We start from the raw sequence: 12,942 nt of genomic DNA, 5'->3' as shown, positions 1-12,942 counted from the left end.
CCCCCCAACCCCACTTCTGTTTCTCGAGTATTCGGTCCTCTGGCAACACTCCTTTATCCAATGACAACTGAATGATTATAACCAACATCTTTATTCTCACCTGAGCTTCTTTCAAAATCTCCTGATGTACTGCATGTACTTAACAGACTTTTAGTGTTGCTAATCTTTTTAAGATATCGCCTTTATCTGTTGTTACCCTAAATGTAACATGGCTCTCCTCTTCAGTTCCACCTTCAAATCATCTGCTTTCTTTTTGAACACTGCTGAAAATGACACATTACAAGCTTTGCCCATGTCCTCTGCATCTACACAAAAGACCTTCCATTGGATCCTCACCATGTATGACTTATTCCTGAGCTAACTGCTGACTCTTTGTGGAATTGATCGGATGCTTCATGTTTAATTTAGTGCAGCTTGCTAATCTTTCTTTCCTGATATTAGATGAGATTCCCTCGTGTGGAAGCAGGCCCTTCGGCCCAACAAGTCCACACCGACCCTCCGAAGAGTAACCCACCCAGACTCACTTCCCTCTGACCAATGCACCTAACACGATGAGCAATTTAGCACGGCCAATTCACTTGGCCCTGCACATCTTTGGACTATGGGAGGAAACCGGAGCACCCGGAGCAAACCCACGCAGACACGGGGAGAATGCGCCAACTCCACACAGACAGTCACCCAAGGCTGGAATTGAACCCGGGATGCTGGTACTGTGAGGCAGCAATGCTAACCACTGAGCCACCTTGCTTTTACAAATCCATCCTCTTGGCTTCTACGAACATACGAGAGCAATTGAACATAAAAGGTTGTAATGCTTCAGCAATACAGACAATTGGTGAAATTGTATCTCAAATATGATGCACTTTGTTTTTTTTTAAGGAGGGAGTTTATGCATTGGAGGTGGTTCGGAGGTTTAAGAGATTGATAGATGAAATGAGTGGATCAGCTTATAGGCTGAGTTTGTTTCCTTTGGTGTTTACAAGAGTGAAAGATGACCTGATTGAAGTGTGAAATATCTTGACATGGTGGACATGGGAAAGAGGTTTCCTCTTGCTGAGTCCAGAACTCAAAGGGCTCTATTTTAAAATTAGGGGCCAGCCTTTTAGATCAGATGTATGTATTCATTTTTTCTGAAGAGTTTGCAGTTTTGGCACTCTCTACCTCAGAAGGTGGAGGACGACACAAAGCCACTGAATATCTTGAAGATTAAGTTGAATGGATTCTTGTCAGGCAAGGGAATCAAATTTTATCAGGGGTAACTGGGAATGTGTAATCTCAAAAATATCAGCCCCGACCCTACTGAATGCTGAAGCACGTTAAAGGGACCAAACAGCTTACTTTGGCTCAGTTTTCATACCTTTTATGTTTCTGATAACCAAATTATTTATCTGAATCTTGTTTCAGTTAGTTGTCAGACATCTCCTATCACTATTAAATGTTAAATTTCATTTCATTTGTCATGACAGCCTCTTAGACTTTGGAGACTATGCCTGTTCCCTTTCAGACAGTTATTCCAGCCTGTATCGAGCTAACTCTTGCTTGACAGCTTTCCATTCATCTGTTACTACATCATTCTTCAACTGCTTTTCCAACCCACCAATGCTACGTTGCTACTCGAGTCACTGAAATGAACTCTTCCTCAAGCAAGTTCTTTTATCTGAACTGTTTCTCAACTGTTTTTGGCACTGTCTCTGAACTGCCAGAGAGTGGTGGGCCTGTGGAATTCATTGCCGCAGAGTGCAGTGGAGGCTGGGACGCTAAATGTCTTCAAGGCAGAGATTGATAAATCCTTGATGTCACAAGGAATTAAGGGCTACGGGGAGAATGCGGGTCAGTGGAGTTGAAACGCCCATCAGCCATGATTGAATAGCGGAGTGGACTCGATGGGCCGAATGGCCTTACTTCCACTCCTATGTCTTATGGTCTTATGTTTCATGGGGTTTTTTCCCGTAATTTCTGCCAACCAAATGACACTGAAATTATTGAGTTAAATCATCAAATACCTTGAACAGCACCATTTTCATCTGGAGCCTCTCTCTGGGAGGAAGAGCATTTTCGGACAGCACCGCCAGCTGTCAGACTTCTGAACATGCGCCCACTTCGATGCTCCTTCTCAGTTCTCTCAGCCTCCTCTAATTCCAAAGTTGGTTCGAGGTGTGGCATGGGTCGCTCGGTGTCCGAATCATCGAACGGTTCATCCAGCACCTCAGTTGTTTCCGAGATGGTCTCTGTCACTACACTGCTGTTGTGCTGCTTGCGTTTTCGTCCACGTTTTTTCCGATGAATCACCACTCTCTGGGGGAAAAGAGACAGCATTGGGTTTAAACATTTTTGTCTCCAGCAAATTTCAAGCTGAGGACGCATCCTGTTAGCTGTTCCTCTCAGGCCAAATACTTCCCCACCACACCTTTAGTGAGACAGGTGAGCACTTCCCAGCCTCCCTCAGGTTACCAACCTTCTGTCTTGCTGTTGGTTGAATGAAATGATCAAATTCTCAGAGTATGAATTACCCATCTTCTGACAGTAAAATACAATTCAGTCAAACACCATTAAATATTATCTGGAAAATACAATTCATACTCCATACAAATTTGCTTCCAGACTGTCTGCAGTCAGCAGAGTTGAAGAGGTACAAGAGGTTGTCTGCAACATTGCGAAGCCGGGCAAAATGGAAGCACTATTTTTTGCCAGAGACTTTATCAAATTGAGGGAAACACTGCCACCTAGTGCAACTGACAATTCAGCTCAAATATTTGTAGAAGAATTTGGTGCGTTGCTATTCTGGCTATCCTTCTGTGTATATGTACACACACAAACACATGCACAACTGGATCAAGCCAAGACCTTCAGATTTACTGCATCTCAAAGCCTATTTCTGAAATAACAGAGAGGTGTTGTGATGAAAGGTCACCAACCTAAAAGATGTCAAGTGTCTCTCTTTCCAAAGACACCAGCTGACCTGCTCACCATTTTATATTCCTAAGTCAGATTCCCAGCATCCATTGTGTCTTGTTCTGAATTTCCCTGCCAGCCATCTCAGTCAGAAGGAAAAGGACAAGGATACTAAGATTGAGTCCATATACACTGGCAGTGTCAATAGCGAGGGAGTTTTGAACAAGTGCAAGGGACTCACTTTAAGATAAGCAAAGAGATCAGGTTTGGCTTTGCTCTTGTATTGATGATCCTGATGCTGGCTTACAACTTTCTCCAGTGTGTTCATTCTATTCTACCGAATAAGCCTTGAGGGAGAGCACTCATTACACATGTATTTGGAGGAACACTGAAAGGCCTGAATAAACATGCCTCTTCAAACATATTTGGCTTTGCAAAAAACACTCCAATTCATTTTGCAAGGTGAAACACAGTAAGAACATTTTAAAACCATGCTGCCAACGGTGATAGGAAACAACGTTATTCAGGAGATCACCATTTATTTGTTGATCCTGCTGCATTCGTGTTTTGTCAAATGTTTGCTGCAATTCACACGTACAGACAGTGATCTGATTTCATTGCTACCGAGGGCAAATGCTCAATGTAATTGCTAAGTGTCCACGAACTCTCCGCGTAACACGCTTGGCCGAGAAGCGCCAAGGACAAGAAAGGCCATTTAAAGCATTAGGCTTCAGGCCTCTCGCAGCTCTTTTGAGAGCATCCTGTGGCACAGCAGCATGAGTCATATTTCTAACTTTTACATTTTGGGCACTGTCAAACAAACATTGCTTTCTTCCAAGTGTTTCTTCTCGAAATCTCTTTTTTTTTTAAAAAAAAATTTCTCACTGCAACATTATGCTCTTGGATTCTGCAGAACCCATTGTACCTAGGATTGTGACATGTTCCACAATTTAATCCCAGCCTATTATGCTGCCCACAGCCTTTCACTGAGCAACTGAGAAAGAATTAGAAGATGCACTTGAAAAGTGAAGTGCTTGCTTGTACGCATCTTTATCTGACACAGGGAGATATGCCACGTTTGGCACAGCTTCACCAGGCTATGATCAAGATTAGATTAGATTCGCTACAGTGTGGAAACAGGCCCTTCGGCCCAACAAGTCCACACCGACCCTCCAAAGAGCTATTCACCCAGACCCATTCCCCTACATTTACCCCAGACTAATCCACCTAACACTACGGGCAATTTAGCATGGCCAATTCACCTAACCTGCACATCTTTGGATTGTGGGAGGAATCCAGAGCACCCGGAGGAAACCCACACAGACACGGAGAGAATGCGCAAACTCCACACAGACAGTTGCCCAAGGCGGGAACTGAACACGAGTACCTGGTACTGTGAGGCAGCAGTGCTAACCACTGTGCCACATGTGCCGCCCACAAGTAGTTCATCCAGCTATTGTTCCCCACAGTCCAAGTTACAAGAGCACATGGAGACTCATGCTGAGTTTCTGTGAAGCACAGCATGCCAAAGCCTGGCACAGTCCTGGAAAACACATGGTTTTTGGTTTGGATTTGAGTTCTTATTGTCACATGCACTGGGGTACAATGAAACATTTGCTTTTGCATGCAGAATCCATCTACCCGGCCCGCTGTCAAGGAAATGCCTCCAGCCTTCTCAAAGATCCATCCCACCCTGGCAATGTTTTTCTACAACCTCTACCATCGGGGGAGAAGGTACAGAAGCCTGAATACACACACCAGGCAGTTTCGGAACAGTTTCTACCCTGCTGTTGTTAGAATACTGAATGGACTCTCAAACTCTTAACATTCGCCTGTACCTGCGTTTTTGTTTTTGCTGCTGTTTACCTATTATTTACTTACCTGTGCCCTGCCTGTATTACTCGCAAGACAAAGCTTTTCACTGTGCCTCAGTACACATGACAATAAATTAAATTCAATTCAATACAAAGGTGTGCTAGGTAATAGAACAGAGTGAAGAATACAGTATTACGGCTGCAGAGAAGGTGCACAAGGAGCGAGATCAACATTACATGTACAATTTGACAGGTCCTTTCAGAAGCTGAACAACAGTTGGGAAACAGCTCTTCTTGAATCTCTTGGTAGCCTGATGGTCGGAGGGAAATGGAAAAACAAAGAGAGAAAGGAGACAAGTATTTTCTCTGGGATGGGGGAATTGCTGGAGAATTTTGCATTCAACGTCCACACACATTGAAACATTCTCCCTCTTGAATGTATCGAATTTTCGTCCTTTAATCATTAAAGCAATCTAAGTCTGTTACACACCGAAGCCCACACATAGTCAGAAAATTACCAACACGAAAACCAAGATGTCGTTTTGCAAAACTGTGCCTCAACTTACACTCCACAAATCATAAGAAGATCAGACTGGACAAAAAAAAAAATGAACAAATGTAGAGATTTAAAATGAAAGGATTTTCTCACTTTTGCCTGTTCTCTCTTTTTACAGTCATGCTCCTAACTTTTCCATTTTGGGCACTTTTAAGAACAAAACATTTTCTGTGAAGGTTTCACTTTTTCCTCCTCCTAACCAGAGGGGATGCACAAGAAAGCCATTTGAAAGTTGATGTGAAAGAACACAGCACTTTGTTTATTTCCTTCTGTGTACTCTGTACTTGAATTCATGCTCGAAATGGCACTGTTAAATGAACTCCTTTTCCTCAATATCCTCGTTAAGAAATTGGCCAAAGGGGTTCTCCAACCATCCGAACACACACACAAAAGCCAACGCACTTGTGACCCTGTTCAAAAGGGCTACAACAAACTGCAGCACGCCCCTCCGACCTACTAAGGGACAAAGAAGAATACCCCGACAGCGTATTCGCCAAGAACAGATATCCCCGCAACTTCATCCACACATGCCTAACAGACAAACAACGTGATGACGACATGTCCCGACCTAACACACTAGCCACACTACCTTACATTAAAAAAGGTCTCTGAATTGACAGCTGGACTTCTCCAATCACTCAAAATCATGATAACCCATAAACCGACAACCACGTTCAGACAACGACTCAACAGGCCAAAAGACCCTATACCCATCATGTGCAAGACTAAAGTAATTTACAAGATTCCACGCAAAGACTGCATGAAACACTATGTAGGACGAACGAGCAGACAACTAGCAATCCGCATCCATGAACACCAACTAGCCACAAAATGCCGAGACCAGCTGTCCCTGTTAGCCATACACGTAGAGAACAAGGATCACAGGTTCGACTGGGACAACACAGCAATCATAGGACAAGCTAAATGTAGGAAAGCCAGGGAATTTCTAGAGGCATGGCACTCAGCCACAGACTTCATCAATAAGCATATTGACCTAGACTCAATATACCGGACACAACAATGGATAACCGGAAGCAGCAGAAATGGAACCAAAAAAATTCCAGATGACACAGTACAGCAGTGCTTCACAGGAGGTTCCAAAGCAGTGAAGATGTCACCAAGATAGAGGATGAAACACCTGCAAACTGCAAAACACCCACGTGTTTTCTACTCCTGACAATCTCAAACGAATTTGCACAGCAGACATGTCAGGACTCCTACAATTCGACATGCTTAAGATTGGTTGTGTCAGAAAACTCAAATCGGGCCTCATCCATTTTACAAACATGATGCTGAAATCAAATGCGCACAAGTCAGCCTGTGGGCGAATGTCTATCCAGATCAAATCACTTCTTACTGCAAATGGCACGAAGACATGAATGGTCTTGAGCCTTTTGATTTGAAAAAGGGCTCATTCTACCTCAGGTGACTCTGGAAGATCAAGTATTTCAGATGTTTGAGTGACAGGTGAAGTCAATTATTTGAGATTACTGCTCTCCAGGAACAACATGAATGGTGTTCACCACCAACAGGATAGTGCCATCGATCCATTTGTGGTCTCACACACAAATGGACAGATGTGATCTCTGAATTTCAGAGCTTACATGACGCCAGGTATGTCGGCCCTATGTCCCAAATGCTGGCAGAACAGCATAGCCCAACAATCGTTTCCAGCAAACAGGGGACTGGACATTTGCTGGATAATCCTGAGCATGCAAAGAATTACGTGAACAACTGATATGGAACAGTGATGTTGTGTCAGCGGTGTGGCACACTTCTGTGCAACGGAAGCTTTGCATATGAATACAAGAGGTCTGCTGTTTGTAGACGGGAAGAACATACACCTTCACTGCAAATTGGTGACAGCCACTGACTAACTCATTTCTCAGAGCAATGCCTTGACCTATCAGAGTCAACCTAGCTGATTTAAAACAGAAACAAAATCTGACAATTAACTACAAATAAGCTGATGCACCATCCCAGAGTGCATCTGCCATCAATCAGTATTCTCCCCTTAGAGTATAAATGCTGGTGCTCCCTTTAATCACCTTGAGAACTGTTTCCTAGAGTGCGAGTTGAGAAGTTTCAACAATATCGAGAACAGAGAGTACTGTTTGGGGCACCTTGCAAAACAAATGTTAAATACTGGAAACACAAAGTGGAGAAGATAAATTAACACAGAAATCCTGAACCACAGCAATGTATGCTTCGGGGTTTGTCTAATTTTCTCTCCAAAAGATGCAATTGGTTGCATCAAACTCTTCATTTCAAAAAGCATTCCACACTCTAACAACCTGCTGTGTAAATAATTTTCTCCTAACTTTGCACAAAGGGATAATTAAAACCTGATGATCCATCATCATTGGATCCCAGAATCAGAGAATGTATTTTACCCTTACAATTAATTCTTCCTTGCAGTCACTAATGAATGAAATAAATCACAGCATGTCAACCAGAGCTTTGGTTTCAGTGCTACAACATGCTTAGCGCTCCTGGCGACAAAGGCCCCAAAAGACACACTTCTGTACGAGGCCAGACCCCCTCAAACACTTGAACAAGGTAGCCCAGACCCTAATTTTTCCTTATTCTCGAGACTGATGTAAAGTGGATATTCCAGGGGGGGGATGCAGCTGGTCAAACCACTCGGCTTTAAGCAAAACAGAACTTATCTATCCACTACGGTTGAAACACAAACAAGAAAACAGAATTTAGCATAACTATTTGGAAACCTAACCGACTCGAAATCACAACTTAACGAAGGAGCTGTTCCAATACCCGGAACATCCCAAACCCGGAACATCCCAAAAACACCATCCCTTGGCAAATGGCAAAGTCAAACTCAGGTCCTTACAGGCAGGAGAGACTGCAGAGAGAAAAGTGTCACAATACTGATCCTTTTTACAAGGCTACGAGGCCTCTCAGTTTTCTTTCCCCCAGAGAGGGGATAAGTGACCAGGCTCCAACTATGCTAGGTTTGAAAGTTTTATTGGGGCCCTTTGTTTACCCCGAACAGACAGTGCTTCAGGCCAAAAGCTTTCATGTCTTTACAAAAAAAGGTATAATCAAAGGGGAGTGGCCAGCTAGCTGCATATCTATCCTTTGTTTAGATGAAACTTTCAAAAAAAAATTTAGTTCATAATTTTAGTCAGTCCCCCGCAGCAGGGGATGTGTGACACAGGCTGCTGACCTCTCTCGAACTTCAAGCCTGTACGCTCTATTTTGTTCCCTTTTTACTCTTTGTGCTGAGGGATGTGTTGATTGGGACTGTTGCAAGTATCTTCGGAACAGCATCATGAAGTCAGGTTTGGAATAGGATAAGCTACCTGGTATTCTATTTCTGTTCCTTATATTTCATTCATAATACTGCAAATAAATTTTGTTTATTTAAAACTTGGCAGTTGAACCAGCTTATTTACTCAGGGAATATTCACTACACACGAAGCTAAAACAAATAGCAAAGTTATAGTCTGGGCGTCCTGCTTACAAATGTTTTGAGGGGGATGGCCTCGTCCACAACAGGGGTCAAGCAAGAAACAGTTGTCGGAACATGGGACCTTTTTCCACAGGAACAGCTTCTCTGTTAACAGGAGTTTCTGACTGCCTGCTAAAACAAATCAAAGTACAAAAAAACCTGAAATGGGAGAAGTGGCCACTCTCCTGCCATTGTTTTAATAGCTACTTCCAGACATATCGGCACCTCTGCCTTTACAATCCCTCTTGAAAAAAAACAAGGACAAAATAACCTTGTTTAAATGTCACACACACACGTTAGATGAAACAAAGAGAAAAACGACTTTTGCTGTCTTACCTTCCTTTTCATGCCACGCAGTGCTGGTTTTGTCAGCACAGGTGGGGAGTTTGGCCTCGTGTCATCACCTTCTTCATCCTCATAGTCCTCCTCCTCCTCTTCTTCATCGCTACTCTCACTGAAATGCTTCCTTTTGTTCTCACCATTAGGCAAAAGACCTTCGATGGAACTATCCTGCTGGGCTTTGCAGGCTGTTGCACACGCTACCATTTGCCTGCCGTTCTGAAATGGCACATAACCATTGGGTTCCTTCTTGTCCCATGCCTCAGTCGTGGTTTCAGTCTGTTTTAAATAAACACCAGTGAATAAATTAATGGCACATCACCTTTTAGGCCCAGGATTGCTCTTACAAAGTTGATACGTCAGCCTAAATTCAACGCCTACCTTTTTACTATTTTCAGGCAGGAATACAGAGAAGCACAACACCAGAAGGAACATACCTGCTACACAAGTGTCAAATACCCCGAGGAACTGATATTTGTGTCATCAGCTGAGAGAGGTTCCTAAGTGTGCCAGAAATGATAAATCTGTGTATTTCCTCTGCAACTGTGGCCAGGACAGGTCCTAATCTGTTGCTCTCACCATGTGGACAATTTTGTGAGTTGACACTGAAGATTAGTCTGTTTTTATTTTTAAATATCAGCTATTTGAAACCCAAGATATGTGAGAAATAAACAGCATGAATTAACAACTCACATAAGAGCTGTGATTTGGAGATGCCGGTGTTGGACTGGGGTGTACAAAGTTAAAAATCGCACGAGCAGGTTTAACTGGAAGCACACTAGCTTTCCTTCACTTGATGAAGGAACGGCGCTCCGAAAGCTAGTGTGCTTCCTATTAAACCTGTTGGACTATAACCTGGTGTTGTGAGAGTTTCACATTAGAGCAACAGTAACATTTTCCATTGCAGTAAGTCAGAGACAGAGAAATATTTGTGACATTAATATCAATGCTGTCACCATTTCTTGAAACATGCAAGAGGAACCCCACCGTCAAATCAAAATGAAGAGTTAGCTGATGATGACCAATCCTACAAATGCTAGACTGCCAGCATGCTGTCCGACAGTGGTCAACAGGACGAGATGTTCCAGGTCTGGGACTTTTACACGCATCCTTTCGTTCAACATCTTTCTGCATGCAATTACAAGTATAAGCTGATAATGGTGCTACGAGAGTAATGAGGCGTTTCTGACCCAGGTGAGCACCAGGATAAAACAGTGCTCTTGCTTTAATTAGTGATGCTTAAGGATTGAGGAAGAAACACAGCAAAGCAATGGAGTCGTCTGAATTAAAAGTAAATGAGAAACTGAAAGGGGAATTAAGTGAGGGAGAGAAAATCAGCATTAAGGGACAGTGAGGGGAAAAAAACTGACATTTAACATCCTTTTCAACAATTTACCATGTACAGGGACAAGATTGAACAGATTAAATTATTACCTCTCTGGACCAGAAGTTGATGAATTTCCATGGCAGTACAATTAAAAAGACATTTACATGATTACTCTCTAGACACAATTTTCTGGTGAATGTCATGGACAATTAATGAAATCCAGCAAATTCTTCCAAATTATGGAAAGATTAACATCAGGATTTTACCTCTGTGAAGCAAAAAGCCAAGTGAACAGACCAGTAAGTTCTGGAGACCCATAACTCAAGCAAGTATCTCTGAATGCCTGAATTTAATGGCTGATTTGCACATGAATAGCAGCGTGTGTTGTTAACTCTGGCCCTTTGTGATTGAAGCATGCCACCTTTATAAAAGGGTAAATTAGGTCTAAATGGGACCTTAAATTACAATTCAGCAGGTTGATCCTTGGAATCAATAGACTTGCCCATTAGAATTAGAAGCAAGGCAGTTAACAGTGAATCTAATTTAAATAGCCTCACTCAGAGAATGGAGTTTCCAATGACCAAAGATGCATATTAATTCAGATGGTCAAAATGGAGGTAGATGCTCACTAAGTGTATAAAAGGATATGGAGAAAGGCAGTAATTTGGGATTCAAAAATATTGTCCAACTTGACAAGGCAGGAACAAGAGTTGGAATCTTCAAAATCCCTGTTTAAAGGCTGCAAAGTAAATCTGGTTTCAAGACGAAGCTCACTTCTTTTTCAGCAAGGTTTCTCGAGGTAACTTTGTACAAGTTAGGTCCAGTTTGATCTCCAAGTCGTAGCACTGCATGACAGTTTATCCAAGTGTCACAGTCAAAAAGGAAGCCGTTAAAACTTGACTTACAAAGTTCATTGGAGGGGAAAGTGTTGAAACCGAGTTGTCAACTGTCAAGTGTGATCGTTGTGGTGTATTTTGAATTTCCAATTAACTCACTATCCTTAGCTAACTTTCATAAACCAAATCAAAAGCTGTTGGAAAAGGTCGGCAGATCTTACAACATCTGTGGAGAAAAATCAGCGTTAACGTTGCAGGTCCAGTGACCCTTCCGCAGAACTGCTGAGTTTTGAGCTCTGACGAAGGGTCACTGAATCTGAAACGTTAACTCTGATTTCTCCACACAGACGCTGCCAGATTTGCTGAGCTTTTCCAGCATTTTCTGTTTTTGTTTCTGATTTCCAGCAGCCCCAATTGTTTTGGTTTTTATTTTGTTAAGTTTCATGATTTGAAGGCCATGTGTTCTGATCAGTCAGTCTTCCCCCATCTCTCCACTGCAAAACTCAATACATCTGACACACACATATGCTGAAATTTAAAACTGATTTGGAAAAGTACATGTGGCAGTGGTAGTGACCGTATCCCTGGATCAGAAGGCCCATGTTCAAGTTCCACCTCCGCCAGACGTATGCCATAATGTGCCTGAACAGGGCGATTATAATTATCGCCAAGTAATTTATAGTTTTGAGTTAACATTTCTTGAAAACTGAGTGCAGAACCATGTGAGAAGGGCACATGGTTTCTTGATTTCAAAACGAAGCAAACCCCTGAGTTGATGACATTGGTGGTTTTGCTTTCCCGTGCTTGGTACAGGAAGTCCGAAGGTCAAACTCATAAAAAAATGACTCATCCTCATGATTTATTTATGATCTAAAAGCAGAAAATGTGGAAACATTAACCAGGTCTGGCAACATTTGTGGACAGGCAGGCTTTTCGATTTCAAGGCTAACTGTTTCTTCTCCACAGATGCTGCCAGATTTGACAAGCATTTCCAGCACTTCCTGCTTTTGTTTCTCATTTTCAACACTGACCTAATGCTGCTTTTGGAGCATGATTTATTTGGTTGGTCTGCTGCAAATCTAACCCATCGGGTTGCTGTGTTAATGACCACAACCGTCTTGCTTCCCTATCAGGGACCCTATGCTGCTGCTGCCATCTGTTGACAAACTTATGCATCTGCAAAGGAAAAGATGTTTGAGATTCAGATCAAGCTATTCAAGTGTGATTGCTTGGTGTTTCTCATTACAAAACCACAGCAAATGGAATGGGCATGGGTTACCAAGAGCAAATCATCCAAACAATTTACTTAAGATTCATTAAGATTCTCAGCACTCTGATAACACAAGCAGCTCTGCACAGATCTAATAGCTACCTTGTTCCCATTCAGCTCCATGACAGTCGAGCTCACTCCAAAGATTTAACAAAAACAAATCCTGCAAATTGATTATTTCAGGTTAACTTGCACTTATTGCAGATTCAGACACAATTAGTTAAGCTCAACGAGGTAAAAACAATGACTGCAGATGCTGGAAACCAGATTCTGGATTAGTGGTGCTGGAAGAGCACAGCAGTTCAGGCAGCATCCAAGGAGCTTCGAAATCGACGTTTCTGGCAAAAGCCCTTCATCAGGAATAAAGGCAATGAGCCTGGAGCGTGGAGAGATAAGCTAGAGGAGGGTGGGGGTGGGGAGAAAGTAGCATAGAGTA

At 42.6% G+C, this 12,942-nt stretch overlaps 1 protein-coding gene across 1 annotated transcript in view; it reads right to left on the bottom strand.

The window, feature by feature from the left end:
• The window catches only part of LOC122543156 (histone acetyltransferase KAT6A-like), a 104,749-nt gene that overhangs the window by 11,370 nt on the left and 80,437 nt on the right, over positions 1-12,942 (bottom strand). The window contains exons 13-14 of the mRNA XM_043681539.1: positions 9,071-9,352; positions 2,004-2,295 (exon numbers count right to left, since the gene is read on the bottom strand). Of these exons, the coding sequence (XP_043537474.1) occupies positions 2,004-2,295; positions 9,071-9,352 (574 nt within the window). The remainder of the gene's footprint in view (positions 1-2,003; positions 2,296-9,070; positions 9,353-12,942) is intronic.

This window comes from Chiloscyllium plagiosum, chromosome 42 (assembly GCF_004010195.1).
Source record: "Chiloscyllium plagiosum isolate BGI_BamShark_2017 chromosome 42, ASM401019v2, whole genome shotgun sequence".
Taxonomy (NCBI): Eukaryota; Metazoa; Chordata; class Chondrichthyes; order Orectolobiformes; family Hemiscylliidae; genus Chiloscyllium; species Chiloscyllium plagiosum.
The sequence above is the reverse complement of the archived record's forward strand: the minus strand, read 5'-3'. Positions and strand labels throughout refer to the sequence as shown.